The following is an 18488-nucleotide window of genomic DNA, read 5'->3' on the forward strand; positions in this document are numbered from 1 at the left end:
ACAAAGTAGGAACGTCAAGGCTCTTGTAAAGCCAAGGGAGGCTGAAAGACTTTCGACCAGTGAATGCTTTCAGCTCTCAAAGAATTCCCAAGCAAAGACTGCCGACCATTCCATTCCAAATGAGAAAGAACATGCTTCCAGTCAAGAAGCAGGTGGGAGACAAAAGGGCAGCCAAGCAAAGTGCCATCAGTACAACCAAAAAGAAAATCCCATTGATTGAGATGCCAATGACCAAACGCAAAAATACTAATATGAGTGACCAACAATCTAATCATAAGAGCCCAAGGCTGATCACCTTGCAGAAATTGCGCAACATTTTTCTTCTGTGGGCAAGGATATGCATGTGAATATCCGTGATGTTCAATCCACCATGCATCTTGAGAGAACAAATGTGATGCATCAAGAGCAGCCTGAGACTTTTTCTGCCATGTTTGGATTGCCAGGAAAATTTCCATAAAGACAGGCATGAAAGTTGTAAGGTTTGCCTTAGTGAACATGATCAATGGCATGTAAAGCCAAGTTGCCAGGTTCCAATACTCAAGCTTTTTCCGAAGCTTAGCCAAAACCCAATCAGTTTGTTATCAGCGAGTGAGTTCCCACCCCAAAGGGTAACCAAGACGACGAACAAACTGAGTGGATGGAATGATATCCCCGGGCCATAAGAGACTACGCCAGTCTTTGGAATGCAAAGGGAGCAGCTTAGACTTCTGAAATTTAACATGAAGACCAGCTGCCAAACCATAAACAGAGAGAGCTTGCATCAAGGCGCCAAGTTCATGGGGCGTATTCTTCGGGGTAAAGAAAGAATCATCAGCATAAGCTTGAGCAACCATGCTACGATGAGCATCCAATTCCAAGCCATGAAGTGATCCGGTAGCCACAAGATAATCAATATATTGCAGCATAGGATGAGTAGCAATGGCATACAGTAAAGCACTAAGAGGGCATCCCTGGCGGACCAAACAACGAATAGTCCACTCATCAAAGATATCCCTAGAAAGAATGCAAGCCCCATTGCGATCTCTGTAAAGCCAGTAGATAACCTGCTGCATTTTTTGTCCAAACCCCAAAGCTTGCATAGTTTGCGAGATGAAATCCCATTGAACTGTGTCAAAGGCTTTTGCAATATCTACCTGCAAGAGTAGAACATCCTGCTGCGTGTATTTGGCATAATCGATCTCAATATAAGCATTGGCAATGTTATCTGTGATATGGCGACGTGAAACAATGCCATATTGGGAGGGATGCAACCCATCATGCAAATAACCTTTAATACGATCAACCACCATTTTGGCAATGATCTTGTAAATGGCTGGCATGAGCGTGATTGGCCTCCAATCACCAAGTGAATCACATAGCTAATTTTTTGGAATCAACTTGAGAAGACCCTTTTTCCATGACACATGCATTTGCTTATTTTGCCATGCTACATTTACCATTTGCAACAAGGTGAATTTAAGAAGATCCCAGAAAGCAAGAAAGAATTTAACAGTGAGACCATTCCATCCTGGAGATTTCCATCTGCCACAAGATCTCAGTGCATCAGACGATTCCCTTTCAGTGAAGGGATGTTCAAGTTCCAAAGCCTGAGCATCAGACAGAATTGGATGAACATGTTGCAAAAGAAGCTAACGTGCACATACGACCTGAGAAGAAAAGAATATCCACATGCCCAAAATGAGTGGAGAAGTACTGCATACATAAATCAACAAGCTTTGAACGAGATGTTGACCAAGAACCATCAGGCATCCGGATCCGACAGATATTGACAGCCTGTCTTTTGTAGTGTAAGCTCTTAAAAAATTGCTTGGAAGAGCAACCTTTATCCAACACCACACACACACACACACACACACACACACATATGTACATACATATACACATATACACATACATACAAACATACATACTTTTTTTTTTTTTTTTTTGGTAAACCCATGAGAGGTATATTATCAGCAAGATTTACATGAGGGTCTCAAAAAACAGAGAGCCTCAACACACACACACACACATACAAACATACATACACACACACACACACACACTTTTCTTTTTTTTTTTGTGAAATCTTTGATTGATTATATTACATGAGTAGCAACCTCAAAACAAGGTACTACACACACACTTTTTTTTTGGGTGAAATCTTATATTTCTGTGTGGGAAACCCCAAAAGAGGTAAAAACCCACCAATAAGTACAAAGGAAAAATTTATAAGTAAAGCCTCAAAGCAAAAGTCATGAGGCAGCCAAGTAAAAAGTTACATATCAAGCTGGAGAAGGATCAAACACAACATCCTCCAACTTCAGATTATTGCTTTGTAAAAACTGATGCAATGTAGAAACCACACCATTAATAAAAACAAGCTATTTTTTGCCCTTGTGATTCTTCTTAATATAGCCGGGCACCCGGAATTTCTGAATCACAGGGTCAAAAACCTGTTGTAACATGGGATGAAAAGAATCCAGTGAAAATGGCACATCTGCATCTCGAACAGAAGGAGACTTTGGCACAGGCATCAGAGGCAAAGAAGCTAGATCAACATCTGTATCCTCCGACGAAAGATCTGCATCTGATAAAGTAGGACTCAACATTTCAGCTTCACTCCAAGGATCAACCTGAGAAAGAGCATGTGCAGCATCCTGTATGATCCCCTCTACAAGGGGCACATCCATATCTTGAGGAAAAGGAGGCTGATGATGCTCAACAGGAGTCGGATCCTGAACTTCTTCAGCAAGAGAAAGATTGGCCTGTGATTTTTCTACCTTCCTCCAGTAATGCTTCGGAGCAGTAAAAGAAGGCTTATCCAGTAAAGCCTTAGCAAAAACCGGAGGAGAAACCCTCACAGCCGAAGAAGGAGCAGGAAGAGTAGTCATGGAAGCAGAAGGGCAAGCACGTGCAAAATGACCAACCTGACGACACCGATAACAAGTTGTAGGAAAAGAAGCAAAATGCAGCTTGATGTGCATTGGATGAGCAAATCCCAAATCAAGATCTAGAGTAGATGGCACGGGCTGCATCATATCCCATAAAATGCATAGCCGAACATCATAGGTAGCCTGCAAGAAACCCTATCTCGGAACATGGAGAGGCCTTCCAAAAAAAGCTGCAAGAGTAGGAAGATGCTGAAGAAGAGGCACAGGCAACGCTTTGAGGATAATCCAAACCGGACAATGGATCAGAAGAAAAACATACGGATCAAATAAGGGATGCAAGGGCATCACATAAGCAAAAAAGCCAGCTCCAGGAACACTAGCACGACTGACAAGGCGCTCTACCACATCAGTCGAAGAGCAGTGGGCATAGTAAAATCCTTTGCCCAAAAAGACAAAGGAAGAAATACAATCCAGACCCACTGCAACATCAGCCCAATGACGAAGATGAGCTGAAGATTAAACCCTACCCATAAAATAGAGGCAGACTCCAAATTGCTGATCCTGTCGAAGACCGGAGACCAAAAGGCCAGAATCCAAGAAACAAACAAGCGGGGAACCTGATGAAGGAACTTCTGTGACAGAGGCAGAACACAATTGGCGAAGAAGATCCAGCTAGAGGGAAGCAGAAGGGCCATCGGAAACATCCAGCTTTGCCGATTTAATTGAAGGCGAGGCAAACAAACCACCATGCTTCTGCCAAAGAAAAGCACGAGGAGGAGGAGCAGAGGCAGAAGGAGGCGCTAAGGCAGAGAAAACAAAAGAAGCAGGTGTCGGAGCAGCAGGAAAGGAGGAGGAAGATGAGACTGGAGCAAAAGCCACCGAGGGCTACAACACAGATACTGAAGAAAGCTGTGCAGATGACTGTACAAGCTGTACGGTCGGCTATACAGCCTGTACGGATGGCTGTACGACAGGCACTGAAGGAAAAAGAGGCGGAGTAGACGGCTGCAGAGAAGGATGTACGGGGTGTATGGGGATGTGCACGGAGCACGGGAGCTGTACGGGGGGCTGTACGGGGATCTGCAGGGTGCACGGAACTTGTACAGAAGGCCGTACAGCTGATGGCAACTATACGGAAAGGCAAGGTAGGCAGCAGGGACGTCGAGGGTGACTGCACGGATGAAAACGGGGAGGAAGATGAGGCTGGCAGGGAGAGGAGGAGGTTTCCATCGCTCCTCACACACACACACACTTACCTCTCTCTCTTCTCACACACTTTTTTTTTTTTTTTTTTTTTTGGTAAAATCCATTGTATTTATAAGCTCATGAATTTACAATATGGGAAGTCTCCCACACACTAGCATAGAACTCCGAAAGAGAGCCCGATAGAAGAACTCAAAAACAAGTAGAGAACACTTCAAGGCAAGTAGCATCCAAATCCCTTGCAGCAAGACTGTCATGTAAAGACTGCTTAAGGGACATTCTGAAGAAAATATATGCCTGAGGAAACTGTTGACCCATCCTAGAATGCAGTCTCTGTGTCCAGATGGTCCATAATACCCAAAAGCGAGTCCAATGAAAGAAAAGGAGTAATGGAGACATCTGAGATGAGCAGCATCCAAACATCCAGAAAAGTTTCCCAAATCTGATAGAAGGGAACCGAAGCCGCAGTAAATGAGAAACATGAGTGATCAATGTGCGAGAGTGCGGGCAAAACCATAATAAGTGAGGAACTGTCTCGCGGGGATGAGAGCAACGGGGGCAGAAAGGAGAAGCAATGCGGCGAGCTGCCAATTTCACCCCAATGGAAAAGGCTCCCACTATACATCTCCAAAAGAAAAGCCTCTGTTTCAATGGCAATTTGGTTTTCCAGATTTTCATGAGACGGGATTGCCACCAAGATAAAGGCCTATCCAAATTCCAAAGAGTGTTGGCATGCTTGTCAATCCATGGCTGTGGAAGAAGAAATCTGTAAACCTTCGAGGAAGTCAGATTGTGTATCGAGAGTGTATGTGTAGCAGGAGGTATGGAAGTCAAATTCCAGTCCATTAATCTGTCCTGTGCAAACAGTGGAGGAACCGGAACAAATGGCTGCAACATAGTTGAAAGTGTTCTCTAAATGGATCTATGATGCAGGCCCAAGGAGAATGTCCTGCAAGCTTGTGGAAATGAAAGTGTATAGCCTTGTTGATCCACAACATCACCAACAAATCTTATGCCCAATTTCATGAGATTATATGCTTTGATAGGTGCCTGTAAAGCGAGAGGCGATGCAAACACCTTGCTCCAATGGATGCTTTCCAATCGAAAAGAATTGCCATGATGAGAGGAAGCACCTGTCCATTTTGCATATGAAAGAATTCTCTTCTCACACACACACACACGCACACACACACACACACACACACATATATATATATATCAGTCTCACCTTTCTTACTATTTAACACATGGAGTACATGCATGAAGCTGCTACGTCCATCTCAGAGGAGATATGTGTGATTTCTTCCTCCATTTGAGGTGCAATCACCGTGGCTGCTCCTAATCTAACTCCATGCATTTTGGATGTTTCCTAATCAGCTGCGACTTCTCTTTCTTCGTCATATGTATGGCTCATTGGTGTGAGTTGAAGCGTATGTGGTACGGCTATTTGCCTATAGTTCATGCTCCTCCAACAAGTCCCGTAGGGATGAGGAGGAGCTCTACAATATTTTCAGCTGCAAGTTGTCTACATGCTAGTATAGAAAAGTTTTTGGGTGATGTTCTCTCTTGTATCAATTCTATTGAGTATTGGGTTGATTTCAAAATCTTTCATCAAGCATACACTCTCTTGTATCAATTCTCTTGTGTTGATTTTGAAATCTTTCATAGAGGTGTATGCTTGATTTCTTGTTCTATATTGCATCAGTTTGGTATCAAAGCAGGTGATGCCACTATGGAATCGAAGGGCGAGTTAGTGAAGCTTGTGACTTTCAATGGTGTAAATTTCCTTGCATGGCGATCGAGCGTTCATCTCTACTATATGGAGAAGGGCATGTAGTCCATTGTTTCAGGGACAGAAAAGAAACCGTCTGGCAAAGCTGCACAAGGCTAACTTAAATAAGACAAGCCAATGGGAGACTAGAAATGAAAGAGCACTCAAAAATCTCGATAGAGAGTTGGGGAGTAAGTTTAATCATCATCTGGACTTCAGGAGATCCCCTTGTGTGAATTGGGTCACTGTTGAAATACTGTTAGGCTGCCAGTTGAAGAACTTGAAGGTATTATTGAAACAGGAGTTCTTTGGTCTTCAAATGACTACGTCGCTAGGTGAACACTTGAATAAGATGCGTTCAATGTTTAGACAATTTGTAATCTTGGGGTTCATGTGATGATGACGGCTCGAAGACAGTGATTCTTTCCATCTAGCTCTAGCTTTTGATGATATAATCAAACTCTTACGGGTCAAGATGATCGCCACCCTCTTGTGGATGAAGAACATCGACAGATATTAAGTGTTGGTATGGAGCAAGCATATGCATGCAAAACTTTGAAACGGAAAGAAAAACGATTGGTATGTGGCTATTATGGAAAGCGAAGACACAAGGAGCAAAGAAAAGGGATGACACTGAGAAGAAGAATAAAAACGCTAAGAAAAGGATTCAGCTCATGCTGTTGCTGAAGAGTTTGCAGGATTGTGCATGGCGAATGATTTGTTTGGCAAGGACTATGCCTTCTAACCAACAAACCGTGCAAAATAAACTCCATGCATTTGCAGTGTCTAGAGGTCAGTTGTGCCAAAATACCCTTTAGGGTTGAAGCACAGTCATTTTTTAGTCCAAGGTCTTTTCTGATCATGAGCCAGACGCTTGTCAATCTGATTTGATCAACTATGAGTATGAGAGGGTGGATACTCTTTGATTTTCTCACCCTGGTTTTATGAAGAAATGTTGGTATCTTCTCGAGCAGCATCTCCTAGGAGGGCTACGTTCCTTAGGAGAGGTTTCCCTTTCTTTTCGGAGTCCTCTACAGGGTTACAGTGGATTTTCAGCCGTAGCCTTGGATTTTTTTCTACCTCCTTTTGAAGGGAATTTCATGCACTGCATGTTGTATTTCTGCTTTGAGCTTGCTCTTACGGGTTTTCTTCATACTCAATAAAAGTCTTTTTCATGAGAAAAAGAAAGAAATGTTGGGTATCTGCTGCTCAGTTTCTTTTCGAGTAGACCTCGATCAGCGGCCTTGTCTTTGAGCACTGGCAGTTTGTCGACATCAGCTTTCTTAATTATTAGGTAATCTTGTATTCACCAATCCTCAGCTTGAGTGGTGTGTTAGGATGGGTAAGCTTCATATGGGTTGGAAAGGAGGGTAGAAAAACCATTTGACACGTGGAGTAAATGCATAAGACTTTGGTGAGAGGTTTCTACATCCATCTTGGAGGAAGTATGCACAATTCCTTCCTCCATTTGAGGCGCAATCACCATGGCTGCTCGTCATCTAACTCCATGCGCTTTGGGGTTTCCAAGTGGCTTGCAACTTCTCTTCCTTTGCCATATCTATGACTCATTGCTGTGAGCAGGAGTGTACGTAGTAGGCTTTCTTCTTGCATTCCTTGGCATAGTGCCCATCTTATTGTAGTAGTACTTGACCTTCTTCTTCTGTGAGTAAGAACATCCCCATCATTCTTTGCTAGAGATGCTAACTTTCCTTTGCCACCTGGGCATTCAGGGCCTTGTCAGTGTCTATGCTATCGTACATTTTCATTCAGAATTCTTTTTCAAGGATCATAGTGCTGAGCTCCTCAAATGTGTCAGTGCCATCCTTATGGTCGCTTTCTCTACACAAGCCTTGGCAAGTTCTTGGTGTCTACTCAAAGGCTAACTCGTCTCGAGCCACCTTAATCTTGTTGGGAAACTTCTCAACCTCCTCACTCTCTGCCAGATCCAGTGCATAGAGTTGGTTATGAAGATTCAAAATCCTCATGGATTTGTCAGCCTCGTACCAATTCTTCTATATAGTCCATGCAACATGGGCACTATCTACTAGATGGATCACATCGTCTTGTGATCTATATGAGCATTGCAAATGCGTCTGCATCCTACTCCTTCCATGCCAGAAACAAGGCTGGATCAGCTCGTACAGTTGTATCACCTCAGCCCGTTGCTCAGTTTTTGTGAAGGTATCATTTGTCACCTTTCACAATCTCCATGACATAAGGAGACTCTTTACCTTAATAACGTCTAGTTAGGCTCACCCTCCGTAAAGTAGGGATAGCAAGGCACTTGGTTGATGCTATTCTTGCTCTTTGTCTTCCTACAACACAAAACCAAAGGCACAACAAACTAAAAGCACAGCAAACTAAAATACCTGCTTTGCTCAAATGGCTAACTCGATCTGGGGCATGCTGCCCTTGTTTGCTGCCGTTCCTCCTCCTAAACAATTGACTGGATCTAGAGGGTCCTTCCATCCCATTTGATGCAGATCCATTCACTAGTCAAACCTACTTGAACTCTTGGTCCTTCCTTGGTTGACGTCTTCAACCAAGCTGATGTAGATAAGCTTCTTTCAAGCATGGACAAGCAATAACTGTAGGTGTACTTATCTATAATCTTCTTCAAGTCACCTCTCTCAACTGAACCCTTTTTTTTTCTCAAGAAAATTACTTCATTAAGTATGAATGAAAACCGCGAGAGCAAGCTTAAATGCGGGAGTACATCATGCAATGCATGAGGAAAAAACCACTCAAAGTGAGCTAATAAAGAACCAAGGCAGAGGCTGAAAATGCCATCTCAACCTTGAAGGAAACTCAAAGAAGAAAGGAGATCCCCTCCAAACTCTGAAAAAAGTAACTCTCCTAGCAGTGGTTGCTCTGGAGGATCCCTACATGCTCACCCAAATGGCCATCAGAGTATGTACTGTGTCAGTCCAAATACTGGCCATAGTCTGGGAAGGGTGAAGCCATTTCACTCTGATACCATGTGAAATAATTCACCATGCATGTAATAAACAAGAACGAAAGCAATCTTTCCCCGAGAATAGTTCATAAATGAGAGAGAGAAAGAAAGAAAGAAATAAAGTTTACTTAAGTCTTTAAAAACCCGAAGGGCCTATGAGACTAGACAAAACTAGATACAATAAAAGCTAAGGGTCGGGGCCACTAAAGTGGGTATCCACATCCAAGGAAAATGTTTGAGACGAGAATCTCAATAGAGAAATACACCACGATGTCTCTAGCAAAAGTTCACATAATGTAGCATGATTGTTTGCATGAGGGCTAGTTGGTCAACTATCCAAGTCAACTATCCAACAAAGCATTGGAACTTTTGTATTCTATTTGGGAAACCAAATCTACTGTTCGGTTGAGGATAGAGAATATTATCTCTGAAAACAATGGCCTTGGTGAGGACTAGCGTCATCAAGAGAGGAAGACAAAAATAGGATGCCACTAGTGCTCAACCTGGTCAGTTTGTCTATGCCCCTCTCTCATCCTTGGTGGTCTTTGAGAGGCAGCTCGTCGTCTGGTGAGTGCCATCATCACTCCACTCGTCTGTTCCCCAAGTTGAAGAGTAAAGAGATGGTCCTCACGAGTAAGTCACCGTGAGGGTGAGTTTATCATGTCGTGCTCTCTAGATCTTGGCTATATCATAACGCTTATGGCCACTGGTCTAGATCACCTAGGTAAAGAAAACTGTCCTCTGGCCAAACTCCAACTCGCCTCTGCCATCAAAGGAGTTGGTCTCTATGTCGTTGGGCCTCGAGTAGTAAGGTCACCACACGCCGTTGATCGAGATGGACCGGGAAATCTGAGAGTGGTCCAACTTTGCTCCTAAATAGATAGTAGTGCGGTGTGCCATCCATGTATTCTCATATAGTACATAGGGGATCTAAATGCAAAGTTCCCCTCTTACCTAATCTCTTGCATATTGCATAAAGTGCAGATTTTTTTCTCATGTGGGATGCTTGTAGTCAGTGAGAGGACACTTGTAACTGACCAATCAAGGGATCCCAATATAGCCAAAGGGATTGCTAAAACCCTCCCTCGATATCTACATGTAGCAATCTATATAGAGGTTGAGTTTTACTGACATCTCATGGGCTTCTAGCTAGGTCCTGTATGTGTGGAGTTGTAGGAGGTCCTCTCTAATGACTTGGTTCACCTTGTGATAGGTGAGCAGAATGGATGCGGCATACTGAAACGGTGGCAACCTGTCCATATGGAGTCCAGTGCCTATGAATGTCCATATGGAGTCCAGCACAAGTTCTTCAATGGGAAATCCCCACAAGACACATCACCTTTTGCGTATGCTGAAATTCCTTATGCCTTGAAGGCCCTCCCGGTGTGCAAAAATGCCCAAGAGAGGATGACCTATCTCAAATCTTCTTCAAGCAATATTTGGACCTAATCAATGTACCTCTCTACATGGCCTTATGGGATATTTTTGAATCAGCATAGATGTCGGATTTGTTTGATCCCCAAGCAAGGGGATAGGAAAGACATATGTCAGTGGAGATTGGTCACCTCCCTAGGCACAACCTATAAGACTTTAGCCAAGGTATGGACCTTGTGGCTGCACCCTTTACTCCTAAATATCATCCATGATACATAGACTGCTTTGTTTGTTGATTTTCTCGCAAATGCCAAAGAGAAGTTTTCTTAGGGTGAGACTCTTGGTTTTCAAAAGATTCCGACGGGAGAAACCATGAGCGGCTAGGTCACGATTGATATCTCAGCAGAGAGCAATCGATCTACCCAATCCCAGAGTGTTCATTGTCGCAAAATCCTTTATTGGAGTGAGGCCCAAGTTTCCATGTTTACGTAGCCAAGTCTTGGCGCATAGCGCCCTGCTGGTGTTTTCACAGAAGATGCATGAGGAAGCTTAGGTACTTGGTGTGCAATCTTCTTGTGGGCAGTTTTGGATGGCACAAACGAACAAGGCCAAGGTTGCTTGGTAAATGGTGATTGTAACCCATGCCGAAGGGGCCCTAGCACCATTGATTTGGACATACAGAGTCAAGCCGTCCCAAGCCATGGAAGCACCATTGATAGGGAGGGGCTCCCCATTGATGAGGAGCTTCAAGATTCTAGTCATGCCTATGGACTAGCCTTTGGCCAAGGAAGATCTCCTATTTTTTAGGCTAGCGGCACATGGAGGCTGGCCCATGGTTGGATTAGGCAAGGATAGACGTCACATATCATTGTTGCACAATGGGGGACATGGAGACAATCACAAAATACCTATGGATCTGTCCGACGGCCTAGGGAGTTTGATTGTGTTCTCTCAAGATTGTTACAAGGACACGACAGGTTGATGTGGGGTATGGTATCCGAGGGCAGCGTACCTTTTCCATCGCATCTCCTCAGTTTACTTGGTGGGCATGGTGAGAATCACTAGCCAAGAGATCCAAGATTTAGAACCACCCTTCATGAAACGCCTAGTAGACAACGGCCAACATCACCACCTTGAACATATGGGTTGTGAGGTGCTAGTCTACGGTGGGGGCAGCAAGTTTATCACTCTGCCACCATCATCCACATCTGGCTCATATCATCAAGACCACGCAAGAGCGCTTCTAGGCTTGGCCTGCAAGCATTTTCTCCATGTATTCATGGATCAAAGAATCTGTTGGTTATATAGTCCACCACACTCGTCGTTGGCAGCTCCATTCAGGGTCGTCTTCTCACTTTTACATAGCTCTAGCCAAAAGAAGAGAGCTATGACAAACATTTAATGGTTTGTCTGACGTTTTTGTTTCATCCTTCCATGCCAGTCCAAACAAGCTAGAATATAGAAGCAATATTTAAATGTTACTACAGTAAATATCCCACAACACATGATTCAGTCACAAAATATCATAAATAATTACATGCTTGCCATAATAAACCATAGACACTTTATCTTATTTGTTGCACTATGCTTGAGTAAAAAATATGACGAATTTTACAGGCCAACAAGCCTACTTCCATTTACTTTGACAGATATTTCTTTACAAGCATTTCTTTAAAGGATAATAATGCATTAGATCAATTTGGACGAAGTCCAAAAGATTTACCAACATAGGCAGTTAAGTTATATTCATACTTGTTATTTTGAACATGGACAGAATGCACATGCAAAGAACTACATCTTCTCACTACCTGTGCTGCTATACCAATGCCTCCCGAATGCCGGTCAAACACAAGAAGCCTTTCTGGAAAGTATCTTGTATCATGAGGATTTGCACATTCTGTACCAAGATCTGAGGCGTTACACAAGATATACCTATAAAGAGAATCAAGTACCCCTGTCAACTTCATATTCTTCCATTGCCCTAGCTGTTATATACAAAAAAGGACATTTCACTTGCCTTGGGGTCTCCCCCTCTCTTTACAACAATCCCTTTTGTACCCTTATCTTCGCTGCCCCCCCCCCCCCTTCTCTTTTTTGACTCTCACACTCTATATGAAAGATTCACCTTGCAAGTACATATACTTTTTACGCATTTTTTTAAAAGTTTATTGAGTCTACTGTATGATTTTTAACCTTTTTGAGATAAACAGTTAAGTTGTTCTCTTGAAGTATCAAATCTTGTATATCATTTGGTCTCAAAGACACTGTAGGTCTCTCCCACACACCCACAAAATTGTATTTGTTGTTCAACAAGGTGAAGGGAAAATTTGACTTGGTTGTTTTGGCCAACAGACTGTTGAAACCATGGTCTAAGTGGAAAAAACTACTAACTTCCGATGCATTTCAAAACATTATAATGTTCTCATAAATTCATGGTGAGTTCAAAAGAGTTTTGATCATTCTCATTCTCATTTGGTTTTCGCTCAAAGGTACAGCCAGTTTGAGGACCGATTAGTGCTGATGGTTGTAGCTAAGGTATTCCCATATAAGATAGGAAAAGCTTTAGGCTCTTCCTTTGTTGCAAAACATACCATGCAATTTTAAAGCATTTTGACTTTTGAAGATGTTAATAAATATATCTCTATCTTGTATGATTAGGAGACGTCAGGAGATGCATTTCCCAGGGGTCATGATATGAGAGGGGGTGATGAATCTATATAAGACAGTCAAAGGCAGAGCGTGCACCCGAGGACGTCTGTCAGATTGGGTTAAGAGTATGATCGGAGTGAAGCAAGGATGCCCCAAATTTTGCGATCTACCTTGATGAGATGTGAGGGATCCCTACTTGCTACTTTGAGATACTCATACTATTATATTCTGATTACATAAGAGGTGAGGGATCACTGCTCGCTGATTTGATGATACACATACTATTATACTTTGATGACATAGTCCTTATATCCTCTTCAACAAGTTGTCTCAAGACACACCTAGAGGCTCTAGAGGTGTTTTGCAAGGGGAGAGACTTGATAGTTAACCTTGGCAAGAATAAGGTCATGATTTTCAACACCTCATGGGCAATGCTTCATCGACATAGCTTCACTTATCGAGGTGAGCCAGTAGAGATAGTGCAGTCCTACACATACCTTCGGGCAGTTCTCACGGGCCCAATTTTCACGATGATCCATGCAGCTAGAGCACGGCTCACACGTGGCCAAATGGGGCTCTAGCTGGACTAGAGTGACATTGCTTCCATACGCAGTTCCGGGAACTCCTGACGAAGGGATGGCTATTTGATACACTAGTGAGGCCAAGCGCCATACATGCATCACCCTTCTGGGGGAGTGACCTCTCGGCGATTGACAAGAGGATATTGGAGGGATTGCAGGTGATTATGGGTTTCCGAATGATTCAGAATAAGCCCTCAGTCCCCCATCAGATAGATGACACCACCACTCTAGATCGATGCCATCTTTTAGACAGTGACATATCTTCGCAAGGTTAGGTCTCTACCTAGTTGGAGATTACCGAGATTGGCAATAGAGTCATCCAAACGACTAGCAGATAGAGGGGTCAGCACGGCCTAGTATGCACATAGATGGTTTGCCAATTAGAGTATTCAGATGGACCGACTCATGTCCTTTCAATCCATCTTGCATGTCCCATGAGATGAGATCAATTGTATCATATGGTTAGATCTACTCCAGCTCTACACGTCACAAACTTGTTTTTTTTTTTGGGGAGGGGGGGGGATTCCCCACTAAGATCCAGTTTTATCATGACCAGATAGATCGATCATTACAACCACATACCTGGAGGACAAACGCATCTCACATGCATTGAGGATTGCCAAACAGATGAGTCTCATCCCATAAGCTGAGGATTGAGGCAAGGAGTCACATGCACACCTAGAGATTAGCGGCGGATATGCAAGCCTTCCACTGTGGCTCACCTAAAGATCAGCAAATATGCAAGCCTTGCACATTGGGAGGGACACAGAGTGATACGGCAGGCAAATCATAGTACATTGGACCACATGTTTACATTGAGGGATGTCATTGAGGTGGTCTGAGCATGGAAGCATAGGGTTTATTATTGATTTGTGGATTTTTGCAAACCTTCAACACTGTATCACAAGCTCGTCTTTTCAAACACCTACTTAATCTTGGGTATAATTAGGACATTATTTGGGTAGTCCGAGCACTATATGAACGGGTATCAGGTAGAGTCACGACTTCGACAGGCTAGACAAAGGAGATTATGAGAAACATCGTAGTTAAACAAGGTTGCCTGTTATCACCGATCTTGTTTGGCCTATATATCGAGGACCTCGAGGCCTTCATCATGACTCTAGGAGGTGCAGGTTCTTGTAGGACATTTATGTCACTAGTATGGACATGTAGGCTAGTCTAGGTTCATTATTTATTTAGACTTGCTTATGTTATGTGACACACTACGGGTCCGTATATATACCTAGTGGTCTCCCTCGGGGCACTATTGGTCATTGTACTCTTTCATCTTATCTATTAAGTACACTCTGGGACCGTACCCTGTAATAGCTGGTACGATGATGAGTGTAACGCCGTCAGCCAGATTGGAAATAAAAAACAGCCTTTCGAGCGAATCAAAGATGCTACATGAGTACCACCGTCTGGTACACAGGAAGAAACTTGTCTTTGTGCGTCGGAACAAGAAGGAGCTACTGAACATTCTATTCGGTAATAACTCTAAGAACTTCTGGCGGAGATTTCTAGAGGGACGGTCCCCCCCACCACTCACTGACACTCAAGTGTGGTCTGATTATGCATGCACGCTCTATGATATCCCAAATCAGCCAACCCCTAACCTATCACATATGCCACGCACCCCACATCTTGCACCCTCTTCACTAAGAAGGGGGGGTAAAGGATGCCGTAATGAAACTTCATAATGGTCGAGCGAAGGATCATGAGGGTCTATGCACTAAGTTCATTGCATATGGGATTAACCTCCTAGCCCTGATCTTAGCCAAGCTATTTAATGAAGCCGTTTGCTTGGGGTTTCCATTCACCTGGACCATCAACACTATCTCACCCATCCACAAGGAAGGGGATCCCATGAACCCGGAGAACTACAGGACCATTATGATTGGACATGTCATGTCCAAGATTTATGCATGTGTACTTGATTCTGAGGTCAGCAGATTTGCGGAGTGTCGAAGACTCAGAGCAGCAGGACATGCCGATTTCAGGCGGGATCATGGGACCATGGACCACATTCTCGCGCTCACATGTATCATCGAGGAGATGAGGGCACGGAAGCAGAGTTTTGTGAGTCTCATGATTTGAAGGTCAACTTGGGTAAAACCAAGGTTATGATCTTCAATACATCTTGAGTCGTTATGCGCAATGAGCATTTCACATTTGATGGATCCCCTGTTGAGGTAGTTTCATCATACACTTATCTGGGGGTCGTCTTTTCCAGACCCACCTTCACCATGAGACCCACGATGCAGGCGTGCCTGAGCAGAGAATATGCTTCATTGGCTAGGCTAGAGAGATAGTGCTTCCACTCTCATTTTCAGGATCCACAAACCAAAGGGTTGCTTTTTGACTCCTTGGTCCGCCCTGCACGGATGGATGGCAGCCCATGCTGGGGGCAAGATTTGTCGGATACAGAGTGGGCCAGGGTGGAGCGGCTACAGGTTCTCATGTTATCACAGACGATCTGTGGTAAGCCATCTATCCCTCACCAGATCATTCGAGCGGAGTTTGGGTCACCCCCATTACAGCTAGATGCTGCATTTCAGGTCATTACATATCATTACCGAATTAGGGAGTATGGGGACACGCACAAAGAGATGGTTTGCAAGACTAGAGCTCCACATGGACAGACTACCCCCTTTCCAGTACAGCATGGATGCTCCTCTCTTTCCCCTCTTATTACACGAGGTCAACTAGGTTATCCGTGAGGATCTACTACAACTACACACATTCCGGACTTGGTTGGGCCCGAGTGATCTTCCAGTGAAGCTGGGCTTCTACAGAGATCACTTCTTACATATCATAGCAAAGGGTTTCATTGATCCACCAGGATACACGCAAATTCACCTACCCCACTCCATGAGGATCTCCCTTGGGTAGTTTCGGGTCTCTTCACACAGACTTCGTATCGAGAGCGGCCGAACAGAGCGGTTACCCAGGGAGAGGCGCATATGCACACTGTGTGACATGCAGGAGGTTGAGACAAAGAGGCATTTCATCTTCAGGAGTCCTGTTTACTATGAGATCTGAGGGCATTTCTATTGTCTATTCAGAGATAGTTATGGGATGTTGGCCCATGCCCTCTCCTACCCAGACCAGCGATGTTTGCCTGGTTTCATTCATGAGATGCTCAAACACCACGATAGGATACTCCGAGCACGGAGACAGGAGAAGACTTCTCCCTCGATTGATACCTCTCAGAGCTCTATCACGGAGTTCTTTCATCCAGATCACATAGACCCCCACGAGGCTAGACCTCAACATGACCGTGACCAAGGGCCTGTGACCCGACAGCGCAGACAGAGGGTTGACTCACAGATCACACTTGGGGACATTCCCTCCTTATTTAGGGTCGGAGCCCCCGACCGACAGGGGTCACCACAGCCTTGGTTAGACACAGAGCTACGACCAGGAGACGTACCAGGACTGCACCCTTGAGGGGGCGACAACATTCTATTGCTGACCTCATGCCTCCGCTTCCACAGCCTCATCCTTCCTGATGTCTTGTTGTTGAAGATGATGATGACAGTCTCATAGACCCATCGGTCTTCCGAAGACTTTAATAAACTTTCTTTCTTTCTTTGTTCTTCTTGCTTGATATGTATGCTCATGCTGCTCTCTCTCTCTCTCTCTCTCTCTCTCTCTCTCTGTCTCTCTCTGTCTCTCTCTCTCTCTCTCTCTTCGTGTTTCTACATATGGTACCAAAGCAAGGTTGCTAAGTAGTCGATTGTTGGACTTGCTAAGATTGCAAGTGCTAAGCGGTACTTGGATTTGCTTGGTGCAAGGCTCATCCTTCGAAGCATTAGTGGGGATTTGGAATTATGGCTCAGGCTGATCTATGTGCCGCAGAGGTAACACTCCTCAATTTAGATAAGCTGGTGGCTCTCAGCATCTCTTCGTGAGACGATTCATCAGAGTTTGAAGTGAGGCTGATTTGTCAAAATTTGTGGAGAACAATCATTCATCAGATCTATCTGAGACTGAATTCGTCACATTTTGAGGGGACAATCATTCTGAGGCCATTCGTCATAAGACTAGAGTGAATCGTCAGGTTCTGGTAGCATGGATGTTATCATAGAAGCTCTTTGGTCGTATTTCATCAATGGAATCCCTTCTTGCCTTTGGGAGTTGCAAGCATAAACATCCTTGAAACTCTACTACTCAGACACGAACAGCAGAGTGAAGAATTGATAGTCAGGGCGAGTCTGTGATGAAGACGAGTATGGCAAAAATAATGCTGGTTGGGTAGACCTTTGTTCTCCACACGATTGTTGGGTATCATTGACGGAGGAACAATGGTGTGGGGACAAGGAGTGTTTCCAGAAAGTGTGGATCCACAACCCTGAGGGAAGTAGGACAGCTTCATCAAGATAGTTTTTGAACGAGCTGCTTAGTTGTATGCTTAAGGCTGGCAATTGAGCTGGGAGATTCTATGGGCCTTGACTTCATACTACAGTCCTCTGTATATGCAAATCTACATCAGAAATTTTCAGTATTTCTTTGTGATCTTTGGCCTGCCTAGTAGTTGGGTATAGGATTTTATGTCTGCAGGTCTCTCCACAATCATGTCACATGAGAATTCCTTTCATTTTTCAGAGTCAGATAAGTTGGATGGAGCAACTTACGCCATGTGGGCATTCATGGTGAAGCACATTCTTATTTGGAAAGGCCTCTGGGAGTTTGTGATGGGAGAGGAGACTCGTCCTCTTGATGTGCCTCTAGCTCCTATGCAAGGAAATTCATCTGGTTCTTCCAATACTGCTTCTATTATCTCATCAAAGAAGAAGAAGAACTTTGACAAGCGCTATGGGCAAGCCATGTGAGTGATAGTGAATTTATTCAAGAAATTGGAGTGATGCGTACTCTAAAATATTGCAAATTGGCAAAGGACGCATGGGATGCATGGACAATGTCAAGAATGAGGCCACATTGTTGGCATTGGAAACTCTGTTCAAGGAGCTATTCTTGAGCACATAACTACACTGACTAATCTATGTGATCACCATACCATCCAATACGTTCACATTGTCCCTGCTTATTTCAAATAGCATTTCTTCTTTAACATGAAT

At 43.9% G+C, this 18488-nt stretch overlaps 1 protein-coding gene across 4 annotated transcripts in view; it reads right to left on the reverse strand.

The window, feature by feature from the left end:
• LOC147880662 (UBQ, helicase-c and DEAD-like helicase domain-containing protein) overlaps nt 1–18488 on the reverse strand; it is a 150614-nt gene that overhangs the window by 13036 nt on the left and 119090 nt on the right. For all 4 annotated transcript variants that reach the window (XM_087370748.1, XM_087370749.1, XM_087370747.1 and 1 more), the window contains one exon: nt 11986–12109. In XM_087370748.1, coding sequence (XP_087226874.1) covers nt 11986–12109 — 124 coding nt within the window. The remainder of the gene's footprint in view (nt 1–11985; nt 12110–18488) is intronic.

The sequence above is a fragment of the Dipteris shenzhenensis genome, chromosome 32 (genome assembly GCF_047967505.1).
Source record: "Dipteris shenzhenensis isolate YYH24624 ecotype China chromosome 32, Dip_SZ_1.0, whole genome shotgun sequence".
NCBI classification, from domain to species: Eukaryota; Viridiplantae; Streptophyta; class Polypodiopsida; order Gleicheniales; family Dipteridaceae; genus Dipteris; species Dipteris shenzhenensis.